This window comes from Nothoprocta perdicaria, unplaced genomic scaffold (genome assembly GCF_003342845.1).
Source record: "Nothoprocta perdicaria isolate Ctin4 unplaced genomic scaffold, notPer1 scaffold_83, whole genome shotgun sequence".
Lineage (NCBI taxonomy): Eukaryota > Metazoa > Chordata > Aves > Tinamiformes > Tinamidae > Nothoprocta > Nothoprocta perdicaria.
Genome location: NW_020456121.1, coordinates 1,978,826 through 1,997,086, shown reverse-complemented (window position 1 = coordinate 1,997,086; position 18,261 = coordinate 1,978,826). Strand labels below are relative to the sequence as shown.

General features: G+C 41.0%; 1 protein-coding gene across 1 annotated transcript in view; it reads right to left on the bottom strand.

Annotated features, from left to right (window-relative positions):
- Window positions 1-17,688, bottom strand: part of PDE11A (phosphodiesterase 11A) — a 92,172-nt gene extending 74,484 nt beyond the window's left edge. Inside the window, exons 1-2 of the mRNA XM_026052040.1 lie at window positions 16,948-17,688; window positions 3,605-3,763 (exon numbers count right to left, since the gene is read on the bottom strand). Coding sequence (XP_025907825.1) covers window positions 3,605-3,763; window positions 16,948-17,688 — 900 coding nt within the window. The remainder of the gene's footprint in view (window positions 1-3,604; window positions 3,764-16,947) is intronic.
- Between the last annotated feature and the right edge of the window lie 573 nt (window positions 17,689-18,261).

The following is an 18,261-nucleotide window of genomic DNA, read 5'->3' as shown; positions in this document are numbered from 1 at the left end:
CAAACACGATTAACACTAAAATATCACAAATACTTTAATAAGTCTTAAGGACAGCACTGCAAACACAAGCAACACGTGCAGTTTTCTAAAGGTTTGGCTAATCTTCCCAGTCTACGCCTTCTCACATGAACTGGTGCCCTCATTTACAAAGCATATAAAAGTATGAGCAGCCTATTTTTCTGAAAAGTTATCAATTATTCAATGTAACGTAACAAAGTGATGGCTGCTTCTACAGCTATATGAAAGCAATAAAACATTCTGCTGTTTGCATCAAATTAGAAATCTCTGAAACCAGTCAAGTTTAACAGAGCAAAGGGGAAAATAGAGCACGTTTTCTCATGCCAGCGCCTTGCAGGTCTAGTTTTGTCCTCATAGTGAAAAGACTGTGATATTCTTTATAATAAAAGGAGAAAAAAATATATATATTTGGCAGTGGAAAACAACTATTACATACAGAAAATTCACTTAAATTCACTTACGTTCGTTATTAGTAGTATCTCAATAGCTAGAGATTTAAAAGGAAAAATAGAAAACTGCCATGAAAAATAAACAACTAAGAAAACTTTGAAAACTGATACATCTAGACTTTTCACAGAGAAAAATATAAACTTGGTTACAGCTTGGTAAAATTAAAAACTCATCAAGTCTTAAATATTTTATTTGCTGTTAAAAAGTTTTGTGAAAATAACTAAAAAGAATACATAAAAACAATGCTAGCATCTACTTGATTCTAATTGAAAACATAATTCTTCGTTTCCTATTGACTCAAAACACTAGTGCCCCCAAGTGACATTTCATTATACGATAAAGTTTTCTAGCTTTGTTTAAAAAAGTACTTTAATTGTTTTGCACAATGTTCAGAGAGAATGGAAAACAGAGTTATAAGCAAAAGCCAAAATTGCATGACATGAAGATTTGAGAGCTTTGGCATCAAATTTTTACATACTATGTTCATGAAATACATAAGTCRCACTTATTTGCTAGCTATATATATTTGTATATATGATAATCAGATGTATTGTTAAAGATCAAACGTTATGTTCAAGATTAAGGACATATTTTAAATACAAAAATTCATTTATGTTGACACATTGCATGCTCAAAAAAAATACAGAATAAAGCCTATTTAGAAAAGCCTTTTTCCTTAATTTACATTTGCTATCTGCAGTTGGCGTCATAGCACATTCTGCTAGACTTGTAATGTATGTTTAGTATACTAATATATAGAACATTGAAGGTTTTGAAGAATCAAATGCAATTCGGAACCAAGCTCATGGTTGCAGAACTTGAGATAATTTGAAAAAACAATTTTCAAGAACTATTGGGTCTTTTCCAAAGTCTGAACGGGTAGCAACTGAAAATTGTATTCTTTTCCCAAAATTATTTTGTTAAAACAATATCACATGTACTAGCAGTTACCCAGATTCTTCATAAGAAGTATTTAAAAGGTATTAAAAACAATATATTTCTTTGCAAATAAAGTTTTTATATGTTCTTACACTAGAACATACGGAATAAAGGAATTATCTTTAATATGATGCTGGAGGATGCTGCCTGATCCTGCTGACAGATAGGGCTGTGACTTTATTATTCCAAATCACAGTGAAGAAAGCATAAAACCAAAACATGATGCCAGATATACACACGCGGTACAATTAATATTGCTCTTGTAAATAATTCTCCAGTTTATAAATTTAATAGTAGTGTTAGCATGAAGAGTAACTACAGTTAGTCGACATTTATCAAAAAAATATAAAGCTCAAGCAGTACTGCAGAATAATTAGGGAGCTATGAACTGCCTGTATCATTAGTCTTCATACCACACACATCCTTACTGTTAATATAATTTATCCTTCACTCCTTTTATCTGTTAAATGCACTTTAAATAACATTGTAKTCCAAATCTAAGTCTAATTTTTCAACGTGGATCCAAACAGCTGTGACTTGATGAGAATCCGAAGCTTGCAGCTTAACAAAAGGCTTAGCAGACAGCTCAAGCACTGAACAAAACACAGTACTGCAGCAGTTAGGAAAAGCATCCAAAGCAGTGCTACATGGCAAGCAAGCTACAGCTCTTCACATGGGAGTAGGTGTTCATAAGAATAACTCCTGGAAAAGCTCCACTGCACGATAAGTGGAGCTTCTTGGTATAATCAAATATCAAGAAATATTTTTTCGTAATAGTTTAAGATATCTAGGATAAAGTATAGAGATAATCATTACTCTCTCAACTTGAATGTGTATCTGCTTAGAATCTGGCAAGCATTTTCCCACCTGGATAGCTGAAAAAGATTCCATTGCCTAATGAAATTTCCAAAACACACCCAATTTTGAATGACTCTYACTGTATAGCAAACCAGAGAGTGTGATACTATTAACAGACATTATTCATATTAAGATTTATATTATTAATCATACCAGTCAAACACATTTTTCTAGTGACTATTGAATAGCTATGCGCTATACACAAAATTCATTGCTCCATATATATAACAAGTAAAAATAATCATGTAATATTCAGAAAGGAGTCATATAGTTACTATTGTTTCTATAGAAAAAAAGTTTAATTTGTGCAACATCTCACAGCTCTTATACACTGTTATTAGTTTAGGACTTACTACCAACACAAAGTATTTCTTTCACAACAAAAAGATTTTATTTGTTCTACTGCAATTTTTATCCAAATGTTTTGTTGACTGATGATTCGGAAGTCTTTGTGTCTTACAGCAATCTATCATCTTTCTAGAACATTTTCTTTGAGCTACCCTTCAAGAATACCAAAGACTTTTTTATCCCCTTGAGCCTTTATACTTAGCTTGTAGCTTTTAAATGTATTAGAGTGTGTTAAGTGTCTTAGAAACTCTTGTTTCCACATTGCAAGACCCTATCTCTAAAGCCTTAACCTCTATAAAAAAGACTATACTGTGAGGGGCTAGTACAAACCCCAAGACAAGTAACAGACTCCAGGTCACGTATGGWAGGTGAAAGTCAGAAAGCCTGACAACTATTCAATTACTTAAGAGCAGAGCGCTGCAGAAGTGATTTTCAGTGCAGATATTGCTTAATCTAGGGTTAATGATGCCTTTTAACAGTGACTCTGCTAATATGGATTATTAGCAGGTGGTATTTTTAACCAGAGATGAAGACAAGAATAATAGTAGATCATTAGCTTCAATCTCATGAACCAAGAAACAGCTTTTCTGCTTTGCAGCTGCAATATCATCTTCATAAAACATTAATTCTAGCAACCCTTTTTTTTAAATAGTTGAGAAAACAGATAGGTATCAAATTTAAGTAAAAAAGAAAACATGGAACAATAAAACAAGATACAAACTGGACATGCAGATTAAGTATCYGATCCTTCCCCTCCTCTCCAACAGAGGCACTACAATCAAGTATGTATTGCAATCCACTACAAAGTGAGATGTTAGAGTGAGATGTTAGCACCCCTGAGAACTCATTAATAACCTTTTGTTTTGATTACAAAACCCATTAAGATTTATTCCTTAACAGTCTATTCACCACATTTGAGTGACTATCTCTAAGGGAGTCTCACAAGCTACAAGTGAAATTAAAGAACAAATGAAGATAAAGCTAAACTTACTTTTTCATCATCTTCAGAGAAAGGGGCACCTCCGGGAGTCTTATTTATTGCCTGGGCGACTCCAATGACCTCTCCGTCGCTGTTCCGTATGGGCATGCACAGCAGCGACTTGGTCTTGTAGCCCGTCAGCTTGTCGATCTCGTCGTTAAAGCGACGATCCTTCAAAGGGAAGCAAGAAGGTGTTAGCRTATGCACCATACACCAAACAGGCACCAATGTGCTTGCTTTTCTCCATGCGTTACAAGGCATTCTCTGTAGTATCGTGTTGCTACTTCTCCCTCATTATACTCATTTTTCCTCAGTTAAGACACTAAGAGGAGCCTCTCCTGCTTAGAGAATCAGGCCCAGGCTTCATAGGTACAAGCATGTAATGGTGAGGAAAAACACAAAACCTTAATTAGCACAACAAGATACCTAAAGGATCACTACGCAAGTGGCCAGCAGAAGGACATGGAAAACGAGGATAAAAAAATCAATGTGTGAGGAACATATATATATATATATATATATATATATATACACACACACAAAAATGGAGGAGGCCACGTTTCCGCTCGGCTCTAGGATGGCAGGAACGTTTGCCTGTGCTCAGAGCACAAGCACGAGACCCTCATGCCCATGGCACCGGCTGCCTCCGACAGGCTCGTGCCAGCGGGGCACTACACCCACCCCAAACCTCCCTCTTTCTCATTCTGGGAGCTCATTTGATCAGCAATCCACACGCGCTCATCTACGAGTCCCTCTCACAACCTAAACACACGATTCATGAAGCAAGTTGTGATGCTTTAACATAACAATAATGTTTGTCAAGGTGCTGCACTCAAACACCAGCTATAAAGCTGGGAATGACTCCACGGAGACTCTGAAGTGACTGGGTCTGAACAGACATTTAGCCACAGACATAATTCCTCTGATCCTCTAACTAAGCCACATGCAGCACTCAGAAAGCATAGGGGCAAATGCCAGGGCAGCTTGGACTGTCTTCAGAGAGAGCAATTTTTCAGAAATCTGTAGTGTTTGAAAGGGCAAGTTTTCAATACAGTCCAAATTTTAGCAGAAAATGTCTTTCAATATAGACAAAAACTAAAGGGAACTAAAAATGGTTTGTTTAAATGGTCATTTAAACAAGAATTATCTATTGGGAGAAGGCTCGACTCTTTCCTCTACATTCCCCAAACAAATGAATTTCTGAAACACCAAGTACAAGCTGCACTTTCTAGAAACCCAGTCAATAACTAGATCTATAACTAGGAAGACATCTGCTGTCTGCACCTGACAGTTCCGACTGCACCACGGCTTCCTTCCGTCCTCAGTGCAGGTCTGAACTTGACACTAACGGAGCACTGGGCTGAAATCATTCTGCTCTGGAACAGCATAACTCAAATTGCAGCCTCCTTTGAATCATTTTGTGGTCTGTAAAGTGTACAAAAGCTGCTGCTAATAGCATCTTTATCTTACAGTGGAATTACCTTTACTAGCTGTACCTGTTACATTMGCCAAGAAATTATTGCTATTAACTGTGAACAGCTTCGTTCTTTCAAGGTTATGTTAGTGTTTCCACCGAAGCTAGTGGTTACAGCCAGTTCCGATTCCCTTAATGTGAGGGAATGGGGCTATGGTATAAAAATAAGCAAGTCTTTCAAAAGTCTAAACAATATCAGTTGTAAAATAGAACCTGTGTGTTCATGACTTAGGTGAAAAAAGAATAATCCTTACCACCCTTAACATATGATAAGACTTGACTGTGAAGAGGAAGAGAATTCATTATGCCATATGCAACCAACACAGCATTTTCATCCCCTAGAAATTTTATTCTCAGTTTTAATTCTCTGCATTGATGTCTGCATTGCAAATACTACAGAAACAGACCAGTTTAGTCATCTCCAAAGTGCTGTAGAAGCAGTCAGCACTCACTTAACATAGAGATGAACATATACATTTGGCTATTAGGTTGCTTTTTGTATTTTTTCTTACATGCTTTGAAGAGAATTAATACCAGCTGTGCTACTCTTACAGCAATTACAACATTCTACTGCCACAAAATATCAAGGTTTGGGTATTTTTTAATAATAAAATTTTGGATTGCATTGTTTTAATTCTGTAATTTCATTAGGAACTGTTCTTCCTTGGACCCATTTGTGTCTCCAGAACGCATTCAACAGCCTTTGCTTCCACAAAGAATGGATTAGCAATGTGTGCTCTTTGATATAGCAATGGTCCTTGAATTATTTGTGCCTAACAACTTCTTTAAGAGACCCAGAACTCCATGATGAATGTTTTTTAATAATGGCATCTAGGGCCAAGACCTGCTTGGTCCTGTGAGGTTTCCAAACACTTCTGAATCTTTCCATATTAACTTCATTAGGAACCGAACCATTTTGCACCATAAAGGACCAAGCTTGGAGACTTTTCTTCTAGAACAGTCCACACAAAATGAGATGCAGCGCAACTACCACACAGTTGGCCTTACCAAAGGTCAAATTAGACACTATTCCTTCATCTACTTCTTGCTGTTCAAATTATTTAGAAAACCTTTTACTGAAATATTAAACACTTTGCATTACTGAAGATACACAGACCCCAAACTGATTTTGTTCAACCCAAACTAGTGCACACAGAGACACATCAAAATGAAAAGGAATTCTGACTAGCAGTATTGTTGTTGATTTACCCCCATGGGCCTTAGAGATGAGATGAACCTCCAAAATAGTAAATCTTTAATTGTAAAAGAGTAGCTGTTGGGTAGACTGAGAGTGAGCTAGTATTTATCCATTTTAATACATGCATTCAAAAGATACATTGCTCAAAAACAACAGATATGCGACAAAAAAAAAAAAAAAAAAAAAAAAAAAGGAAAAAAAGAGGAAGATATATTTCTGTTTACCCGAACATTTCTTCTATTTATATAACTATAATGGATATTAAAGACCAACTGCAACTTACTACTTGTCATTTACTCAAGACATTTTGCCAGAAGTTTCTTCCTCACGTTTTAGTAAAAGGAGTAAATTATAGTTATGAAAATTTACTATAGAATGACTAATTATGCACTGTCGACAATAAAGTCTTAAAAGGGCAAAATATGAGGAAATACCATGAGTGTGTAGAAGTTTCCTCMTTATCCCAATACATTTATCCATAAAATCAGCCAAATCTGTGGACCTTATTACTCAAAGTGCTATCAGGTTCAGTTTTAGGTTTACTGAGATTATTCACCACAATGTTCCGGGTCAAGATGCAGGGCACTTAAAAAGAGGGGGAGTACTAAATGTTGGAAAGTACCCCAATATGTCCATGGAATTTCAGCATCAACAACAACTTTGAATTTAGAGATCATCTSTCCCTTGGCAGTACCACAAAGTAACTGCACTGTCCAGGACAAGAGACACCTATATTCTCTTTGGGGCTGAACAGATTATAAACTAATTTTCCCATAAAGTCTCCGCTGATTCATTAACCTCCACAGAACTAGTTGGCCAGCTGTGAGCAGCCAGATTATCCTAGGATAATAATTTTATCTCAAGATTAACGTACAGGCAGACTGCTGTTCGACCCACAGCAAAAGGTAGCATGTGGGACAGAGCCTTGTGAACCTCCCTGAACTGGATATATCCAATACAGTTGCCTATGCAAGGAAAAGGCTTGACACAGGCAGGACACATCCTGTGTTCTTTAGTGCATGCCGTACAGAGCAGCAAACTAGTACAACAGAGCCACCCAGAACCTGTATTTTAAAGCACAACTCATTCCTGCTTGCAAAGGAGATGCAGTGGTAGCAGAATTTGGAAATTCCCTGCTTGTATTTCTTGTTGAGGCCCCCACAACATAGGATAACAGAGACACAGGTATCCTGGAACAATTCAGACTGCCTTAGTCCCATTAGACAGAGCTACAACAACCTATTCCAGCCTTACTGCCATCTGGTGATATCAGATTATCCATTTGCACTGGAGATCTGGATGACCCTTTGGTGAAGGGCATTGCACCCCCAGAGCAGAAGCTATAGGTAATATAGGTACAGTATAGAAAACAGAGAGGGAGAGAAGGRTGAAAGACTCCAACAAGAACTGGATAAAAATTAACATTATCAAAACACAAACTGGAACCTTTTCTACAACCTTCAGTGGAAAAGCAGTCAAGAATTTCATTTCAGTGACAGGAGGGGAAAGCAATGAGGAAAGAGACAGAAGTTGCAATAGGAGGTACACAGGGGCACTAGCTGACAGGTCCTGCTGGATTTAACAGCATCAATAAAAACTCAAACACCCAAGTATGAACTGTGGAGACTGAAGAGCTCATACAAATTTACATCTCTCTCTCCTCACAGGGCAGTCACCTTGAGCAAGGAGGTCTGTTTAGCAGCCGATAACAAAGCTGCTAAATCAGAGAGAGGCCGTAAGCCTGTGAACGTTTGGGGATGCAAACTCTATTTGTCCGCACTTCTGGGTGCTAAGGAATATTARTGGTGATAACACTAACCAGCATTTGCTTTCAAGTTTATCTTTTATAGCTAAGGCTTGCACTCAGAAATTACGGAACAGATACAAAACATACTATTTTTTGAGAAACCCTACCACTTATAAATTAGACTGGTAGTATTTTGATACAATAAAATCTGACAAGCTCTAACATAAAATCTTCACTGACTGATTAAAACATTACCAAAACCCAAACAGCATATTTGTTTTTACTATTTTGGTTCTGTATAATGACATTTCCAGATGTCAGAGACCCATTCGAAGTGTAATGACTGAGGCACTTTTAATGAGAATTTCAGAACTGTCAACAAGGAGTTATTCTAGAGGATAAGCCTTATCTTGACTGAAATTATTTATTGATTGTAAATTCTTCTTTGGAGAAATATCACCCTGTAAAATGTGATGCTCAATCAAGGAAACACAGAGAAGAGAGCCGACTGGATTCATCAAACCAAGTGCCACTATTTCAGCTGCAGTGACGCTGCAGTCTCWCTTCTCTTGTCTTTTCTCACTTATTGACAGTCTTTAAGTACATCCAAGCATCTTTGGTTTTTATTCTATACAATCCCAAAGGAAGGTGCAAAGCTTTTTTTTTTTTTTCCCTAGGATTCTAGAACTAGGTAGTGAAAGGCAGAATCTCATATTTCGTTAACCAAAAAAGTGTTTCTAGTTTGACTGTAAAGATCATCTTAAAAGCGTAACCTGAAAGTGATCAAGAACATAAGCACCAGAAGAGCTACAAGCTGGAATAGCAGCTGTTAATAACATGAATTCTTAGCAGTGCCTTCTAGAAAAGTATATATGGATATACTAAGATCCCTGGCCTTCCTCACGTCAGCTGAAAACTCAAAACATTGAACAGAGTCACGAGTTCTGATCTTACACAATACTCACTACTTAGATGCATCTGGACCTTCAGATTGCTTGAATCACCCTAGTAATATAATGCCCAACTCCCCTGAATTTATCCTTGTGTTCATAGGACCAGCTTGCAAATCTGACCATAAAGAAATCTGATGAAAGTTAATCTGTATTACTGATAGGAGTGGGTTGAATATTTAATAAGCCTTTCCTGCAATTGCCTTCTTTGAGATAGTTTCCAGTAGAAAATAAGAGGGAAAAAAGTCCATAAGAAGTGCATTAGGATCTATTTTTTTTTTTTTTTTTTTTTTTTTTAAATCAATAGCAAAATTACCAGACTGTAGAACAACTGGACATTAGTATATCTGGGTCTGAGGTCCCTAAGCAAAAAAGCACTGAACATTGTGAAAACTGAACAGCTACTTTAAGAAAGAGTTATGATTTTTTTTAAAGACATCAAAAATATTACCTTTATCTAATCAGTACTATTTGAATCAGTACTATTAACATGATTATGACCAAAAAAATCCTAAAACAAGTTAGCAAACACTCAAACAATATAACACGAATTGAACTACCTATCTAAAAGTGTTCCCAGCAATAAAACCTGTGTGACAAAGAGAYAGTTTTATCTCTGCAAAAACCTGATGACACTAAAGAGTGTCATTAGAACAGAAGGATACAGGGTGACCCTTGTAYAGCAGGTCTGGCTTACCACATGCTACAGTCAGCAGTTACCCTACTCTCGCATGGCTGTTTCTTGGGAGAGACTCACAGAAACTGAAAACAAAAACAAAATACATAAGGCAAGCTTGCTTTGAATATACCGTGCTTAAATTTCTGATCAATATCACATTAGCTAAAGCAGTGCCAAAGACAGGTAATGAAAGAGTAAAACACATATTTGGCAGCTTTGTTAAGCTGCATATAATTACCCAACAGCATGGGAGGGACAAATTTGATTTGAGATTGTTTTGACTGACTTTGCAAGAAGCCATGCTCCGGGAGCCTTGAGCCCCGGCAGAAGCAGAAAAAACGTAACTGGAAAAAGGCCTATTCAATACATTAATTTATGTTCTATCAACTTCAATAGCAAACAAAAGACTAATCCAAAAGACAGTACACTATTCAGACTCAAAGCATAGCATTAATACAACTAAATACAAAACGGAAGAATAAATGCTCTAGCTACTCTTGTCTATAAAAATCACATAGGATAAATTGTATTACGCAGAAACAAGAAACAGAGCAAGCAGTAATCACTACAACAGATACGGACAGAACTTTATAGAGAGGAAACACAAGCATAAGAGACAACTAACTAAATAAAGCAATCTCTGAAGAGACTGAACTATTTTTAAATACCTTGAATTAATCAAGGATCTGTAGTGATAAAATCAAAAATGTAAGACTCATACTCATTTCAGAGGTGCACTGCCAAGTTTAAAATTGATACTCTCCTATTAATACATTATTCTGTAAATATTTGTAAAAAAGGAGCCTGAACCCTTAGCTTGAGATGTTTGTTTTGTAAAGTAAGATGAAAAATAAAACCAATTAACTTGTATAACATAAATACACTACATATTAACTTTGTTACATAATAGAAAAAAAGACATACACAATAACATACAATTACAACTAAATACAATGTAACATCTCTGTTTTGGAAAACTATCAAACATTGAAAACAACCTAATCCACAATCAAGCCAAATTAAATCTTTACTCTGTCTYGCACTTGATGGGATTGGTGCTAAAACCAGAACTGCAGGATTAGACCCTTCATTCACTGAATCGCAGACTTACTCTGGTCAAATATATAATTAAACTGTGTTATACTACATTGTTACATCATACAGACTGCCAAATAGTTCGAAAAATGCCCTCCTCCTTTTCTAGGTATTTAAGTTATGCATTTTAAATAACATTCTTATTTTTCTAAAGAAGCATCATCTTCCATAAGGCTTACTTATAAAGGGCTTGATCAACCAATTTTACATATGAAAGAACCTTTAACTAAGCAATAAGTATACGCTAGACATTCACTTATCCAAATGTGATTGAAAGTACAGAATATATGTAGACAAATGAGCAATTTTAATGGCAATAATGCATGAAAACAACTCAAAGCAAGTCTGGTGATCTGAATCTGAAAACAAATGAGGTTCAAAAAAAGAGGAGTCAGACAAATGAGCAACTACAATATTTATATCCACACATTCATCTTTTGGACTTAAAAGTTGTCATTTTCAGTGACAAAACTAATGAAATCCCTGCAGAGTGTTAAGCACCTGAACAGGAACTTTGCGTGTCCTTCACCTAGGCAGTGTGTGTGAGCATTATACGTGCATATCAACACAGCTCATTAAGTTTAGGGCAGTCAAGATCCTGGAAAAAGTGCTTAGCATTCTGCACATCTGATCCCACTGCATCAGCTTTCTTCTTCTGCATCTTTTCCACACTGGTCTAGCAGTGCGTGAGATGACTTTGCCTTCAGAGTCCCATTTGATGAAGGTGCTCTCATTTCCTTTAAAAGTTATTTCCATTTAACATTTACAAATTAYCTATAATGTCAGTTTTTAGTTCTTATTTGATTCCAATTGCTCTACCGACTTGTATGTTTTCTTCTTGTTTTGCATGAGGTCATATATACATATATATTCTGCAGTTCCATAGAAGTGCGAAGAAAAAGTCTACTTTTTGCTTGGCTAGAAGTCTTTCACCAACCTTCTAAAAACAAATATGAAGACCTGTAGTGAATTCTTACAGGTATAGCAACACCAGTAAAAGAAGTGTCTTTAAATAACACATATCATACCACAGCATAGAGTTGATACTATCAAGTGCTTTGACTACATTGCCATGTACTAACATGCTTGAATATTCTAACCCCAAAACGAATGTCATTTTCTACTGTGTTTGTAAAACAGCATCCCAAAGTTTCACACCAAATTAAGAAGTTGGAGTTCAAYTAGAACAGGCTCACCTGTGTAACCAGTCCCAGATCATGCATGGTAGGGGCTTGCCCTTTTGGAGGTCCTGATTTCTCCACAGTATAACCAGAAAGGCTCTTTCAGAAGTAGGGATTTCCAACAATCTTCCCTTCACCCATTCAAAATATGAAGGGATCCTAAGCCAGCTCTGTAGCTGAGACAAGGAGCTTTACCCAGAAATCAGGGCTCAACACCACGAGGCACAGGGCAGAGAGAAATCCAGGTGCTTCACATCCACAGCTATCCCCTCTTCATTATATCTCTATCCCTGCTTTGGCACTCACAAAGACCCGTGCTGGACTACCCAGAAACTGTGGCAATGTTGGTGCAGAAACTGATTTCCAGAATTCATGAACAAGGCAGGTACAAGTGTCCCATACTGGCTATATAGGGCAGGAGAAAGCCAAAACAGCTTGCTCTACTTTAAATCRTTAGAGACTCACTGCAATAAAGACATTGTCAGATGAACATTTYCAAGCCTACTATGGAATCTCCTTAGCTTTATTTTCCTTTATAAAATCTGAGGAATATAATACAAGCAGATCAAAGAGTCCAAATCCATGTCATGTAAAAATACAACCCTTCTTATACTTGTACACTTCACAAGCACCAAAATGATGACTGGAGACCCCAAAACATCTTTTCCCAGCAACATATGAAAACTCATAAGGTAATCACAAGCCTTAAAACTGCTGAATATCTGACCGCCTAGAGGTGCACAAGGTAAAAAAGAAATGAAGAACCTATTATTATACCTTTGTGATGTGGGCTACCAAGTGCTCTACAGGTTAAATGAGAAATGAGCTAAGTGAATTTTTTTAATAAATAACTAACTACCAACCTGCTGAGGCCGTGAAGTCCTCCTGGTTGCCTCCTCCCTAGAAGGACCAATGCATTTGAGCACTCCTTCAGGCCAATACTGAGAGCGTGCAAGACTCGGAGGTTTGGCATCAATTTTAAGCGGATAACGCCCCACACCTGGCATCAATTTTAAGAGTATGATGCCCCACACCTGTTAATTTCCCAGGAGCCCAGGTGGAGGCAGCAAAGCTGACCAAGAGCCAGAAGGGCCACAGGCCGATTGCCTTTGCAGCGAGGCCTTCCCAGCAGAGCTCCTGCAGCTGCTCTGGGCCGCGGGGGCCAGAGGCAAACGGCCTCCACCGGCACCCATGCCCAGCACCCCAGTGCTGCTTAGAGCTGATAAATGAGCTGCAGCAGGGGCACCTGGGGCAGCTACCAGCTGTTGTGCAGCCATGAGACCACGGCCTGGCAATGCCAGCCCTGCTGCCGTGAGCAAGAGCTCGGGGCCTGTGCTGTGGGGGACAGGCCCCACCCCAGCGCCTCACCAGACCTGTGGGCTATCACAARCGCACACTTCACAGCTTTCCAGGGATTCTCCAGGAAAAGCAGCATGGAGGGACGTGAAACGGAGAACAGGGAGTCCTTAGATGACAYTGGACAAACACCCTTCTCCGCAGTCCTGACTTTGTACAGGAATTTCTGTTTCCAGTAGGCACTTCCAAGAGATGAGCAGAAGCAGYGTTACCTAATAAGGCCTGAGGAAATGCTACGCTTCAGTCGGGAACTGCTCCCTCCGCGGAGGGCTGTTCCCAGACAGAAAGCACAGGAGGGCGGCGGAGGTGCCAGCTGTGCCTCCGAAGCTCCGCTCCTGCCGCTGAGGGTTCCTTGGCTCCCTGCAGACATAACACAGGCCAAGCTCCAGGAAAGCAGCTTCTCCCTGAGGAGCCTGGCGGCTTGGGGGGAGCCAGGCACAGCCCTCTGTGCTGGGGACTAGTCTGTTCTGGGCTGTGGATTTGGAGATAATTACAGTGATCCTTCATGTGTCACCATCCTTTTTATACTAATCTACTGATTCATAGTCAGAATTTTATGTTACCCTAAGTTTTGCATCACAGAATAGAGGAATGGGGCTTTCCCTTTTGTGGGAAGCACATTAAAGCAGTTTGCATTTCTTAACTACTTCAATTATCTTTTGCATCCCCCGTGGTACTTTCTAGTCATGTTTAGTGCTCAGCAAAAATTTGTTTTCACTAATTTCTTCTGCATTACACAGAACTATCTTTATAAAAGTTATTTTTGCTTGACAGGTTTCATCTCTGCTCTTCAGAAAGCAAACTCTGTCCTTGCTAAGAGGCAGCACCAAAATGAATAGAGAAGTTTGGTGCCTGCTCAACCAGCACTGCTGAATAAAAGTCCTAAGTGCTTCCCATGCACAGAACTGAACCTCCCAGGGCTCCCCCTCTCAGTGTTTTAACTGCTCTTTAAAATTGAAAGAGACGCTGTGATTACTGATGGTAACAAACCCTTACCCTCTGTAATAAACCTTGGTGCTCTTGTGTTCATGACCTTCTATATAAACAGCCTTTCTCATGAGGGAACTCCCAGACTAAAATGCTTCTACCACTAAGCAGGAAACTTTGTTATAGTAGTGTATAACAGCAGGAGCAAACGGATACTCATAACTCACTAAGACTTTAACTCAGAGTTCTAGCTATAAATAATAAAACAAATCAATACCTAAGTGTTCCAGGATTTTTAAAACTTAGTCCAGAGGCTTGTGTTTGCATTAGTTGTAGTTCAATTGGTCCAAGCTCAGAAAGGTATTACAGAGAAGAAGCCAGAAGAACAGGGAGAGATCAATTTGTCTGTGGTTTTACTTGACTTTAATTCCACTAATTTGGTTAAATTTGCTTTCCAAAGACTGACTTGTACTGGAAAATCATTTCTGATCATCTTGTACTGCATTTTCTCCAGCTTATAAGAATACATCTTACTGTGACTTCTAATATTTTTTTCTTTCTTCTCCCTTCATTAAAACGTCTGATCAGCTGTTTTTCTTTTTCTCTTCAGAAAAAAATCATTTTCCCTTTAGAAAAATAAAGAGTGGCTGATAGTAAATTGAATTTCCCAATCCTATCTTTTTCCCTATAAACTAACCAATAATAGCAAAATATCTTTTCCAACAAGTTTTCTAATTTCATGAACAAGCAGAATTCATCCAGAGATGTTTGTTTGACCTAAAATAATAAAAGGCTTTTTGTGACTAGATAAGAAGCATCAATGTAAAAGGTCTCTTCAGCAGTCACCTCTTTTCCACCCACTCCATCTGCCAGCCTGACAAAGTTTGCTGGTGGTGCTTTTTTAACCTGACGGTTGATTAAACACCTCCATCATCAGTGGCAGTGTTGACAAAAATCATCTCACCATATGTATTAATTTTTAAAGCACTGTGCTGTGAGACCTACAATAATCTGAAGCAGAACAGCTGTCTTTATGCACACAGAGCTAAACTTCCTTAGGGCTGTTCACTCTAGCCTATTGAATCAGAAAGGTCTCCTTTTAATGATGCACAAGGGCTATACGCACCTCGGGTAACAAAAGATAAACTGTGCCAAGCCAGAAATACAACAGAAGGCAGAGCCTTCATTTAATTATCAAGCAGAACTTTCATTAAAGTTACAGGTCTGAAGTTTCTTTTGCACTAGAATTAATCACAAGTAACTGCACTGAAAGCAGCAAAGCTGCAACTGATAAAATTACAGGGCAAGCTTGTTTTATGACTTCCCTTCTACTGCAACTAATGCACTTAGGGCTTAAATATACAAGGAAGTGTATTATTTATAATCTTTGAATCCAATGAAGAATGGAAGCCAGACAAAAGTATAACATAAATACTACTGGAAATGGCAACTGCAAAGATAGTTTTTAACTACTGTGGTGAAACAGAGATAATTACAATCTTTTTTAGACAGAAGTAAATAGAAATACCTCAAAAAACCCCAAACACCTAGGACTAGAAAACACCATGCCATTCTAGTRTCCCTCTCACTCCAAAAAAGAAGTATCTGGAGCTACCCAGAGCGCCTGGGAATAAGAAAAAGGCAGCAGTTAAAATATCAAACTCTTGCACAACCAAACTCAAACACCCTTCAATCTCTTTAGACACTTGAGACAGAGAACATCTTCAGCTTAACCACTACCAGCAGTTAATTTGGAAAGAGAATTATTTTAGAAGGGAAAGTTGTACGAAAAAAATAAGATAGTAAGAGAAAGCATCTAATGGAAAAAAAAAAAAAAAACAGAAAGGAAGAAAGCAAGCTTTGAACGTATTACAGGTGAGCCAACATTTTACTCTAAGTATTACACTCTTTTTACCAAGCTCAGTTCTTTCCCTTTGAACTCGGTGTGTTGGAAACCCCTCTGGATCTGAGGAGCCTGGCATTTTCCACTGGTTGACAAATACATAAATTTTCTGCCCAAAATACACTTAGCCTGAATCCTAGCTCTCAGCTCTCAGACAGTCCTAGCTCTCAGACATCTTCCATGCATGGTTTGCTATCAAGAGTCATTGAGTTTATATAGATTATTGTTATTATTCTAGAACTAATTTAGTCTTTGCACAGCAGTTATTCCCTGACTTACTAAAGACATGCATTGCCCAGCTCTCTGTGGCTTTCTAGGACGCTAATACATGAAATCTGGAGTTCTGGGATTCCTCCTTTTGTCAGGAACCTTAGAGGAGGGATGGTGCCTCACACCCCTGAGTGCCAGGACCAGCCCCCAGGACCGAGGCAGAGCAGTGCATTTCAAGCCAGTGAGGCACTAACACATGCTCAGAGAACAGCACTTTTGAAGCCAAGGAGGCTTTTTGCTCCAAAGCCAGGACTGCATTTCACAATTTAAGCTGAAGCCTCTCTACGAGCCGAGCCCACAGAAGCTCCTTGGAGGAGGCTCAAAGGGCAGCTTACAGGGCCCTTGGGAGAGGGATGGAAACCGCTCGCCATGCTCGGCACCACGGGCATGTGTGAAGCCACAAGCAGAACTGTGACCAGAGCAGCAGCGTGAGCAAGACGCACACCACAAAGTCTCACAAGTGGAACTGTTGGGGTCAGTTTTGACACTTTCTTTAGGCAGATTCCCAGGTGCTTTCTGGAAAGGAAGGAAGCAGCGGAACTCGCCGCGCCAGCCCTGCCCGACGCGGCTCCTACCTGGTAGGCGTCGGGGATGTTGACCGTCTCTCCGTGCTCGGCCACGTAGCCGATGATGCCCTTGCCCCAGGGCACCTGCACCTCRTCGCTGCCCTCGCACGAGCCGCACGGCAGCAGCGGTGTCCCCGCGTGCACGTCGAAGAACTTGGAGACGAGGCTCTTCTTGCCGGCCGCGGCGCCCTCCACGAGGAACAGGGAGCCGCGGTCGGCGTCGAGCATGAGGCAGGCGAAGATGAGGATCTTGTAGCTRAGGCTGGCGAGGTCCAGGTCGTTGGAGATGTCCTTGAGCAGCTCGAGGAAGAACTGCCGCTCGTTGCGCTCGCGGAGGTGGCGCTTGCCGGTGAGGGCGCCGGGCGGGTACTGGGGCAGGCGGACCCGCGACTCGAGCAGCGCGCTCAGGATGGTCGCCGTCGTGGGCGGCAGCGAGCTCGCCTTGCGCAGCAGCGCCCGCCGCCGCGCGCTGCTCAGCGGCTCCTGCGCGCGCCCGTGCACGTGCTCGTCGTAGGTGCGGTTCACGGGGATGGCCTTGGAGCGGGCGAAGCTCCGGCGCAGCTCGCGCTGCGAGGCGCGCCGCTGCAGAGCCCCGCCGCTGGCGGCGGGCACGGCGCCGCCGTCGGGGCCGCGCGGCTCCTCGGCGCCGCGGGGCGCCTGCTTCCTCTGCAGCCACCTCTCCACCAGCTCCGGGTGCCTCTCGAGGAAACTTTCCACCGCCGCCACGTCGAGGTCGGCGTCGGCCGCCATGGTGCCGCCGTGGGGCAGGCTCAGGGGGGCATGCCCGGCCGCCACGTGCCGCCCGCCCCGCTGCCCTGCTATTACTACTGGGATTAGCGGTATCTCTGATTCGCGGCGCTCGGGCAGGCGGTGCCGGCGGGGCGCGCGCGGGCAGCGCCTGCTGCCAAGTGCCGCTGCGGAGCCCGCCGAGGAGGAGGAGGAGGAGGAGGGCGCGCGAGCCGCGCGGGGAGGCAGCGGCGCCGACGAGGAGGAGGAGGGAGGGAGGGAAGGAGGGATCGCAAGTGCCGCGGGCGGGGGGAGGCGGCGGCCGCCTCCCCGCCACCTCCTCGAGCAGCCGCCCGGCGGGGGGCGCGTTTGGCCCGCGCGGGGACTGCGGGGGAGCGGGGAGGTGGCGGCAGCGAGCGGGGCTTCTAGCGCTGCTGGAGCTCCCGTGCCTCTTCGCGGCGCAGAGGGAACAACGGCGCTTCTTAATCTTTCACCTCTTCGTTATTACTGTTACTACTGTTTTAAGCCCCAGACAAGTGAATTCGCTCCTGCGGCCGCTCGGGCGGGGGCTCCCGCGCGCACGTGGCGCACGTCCCG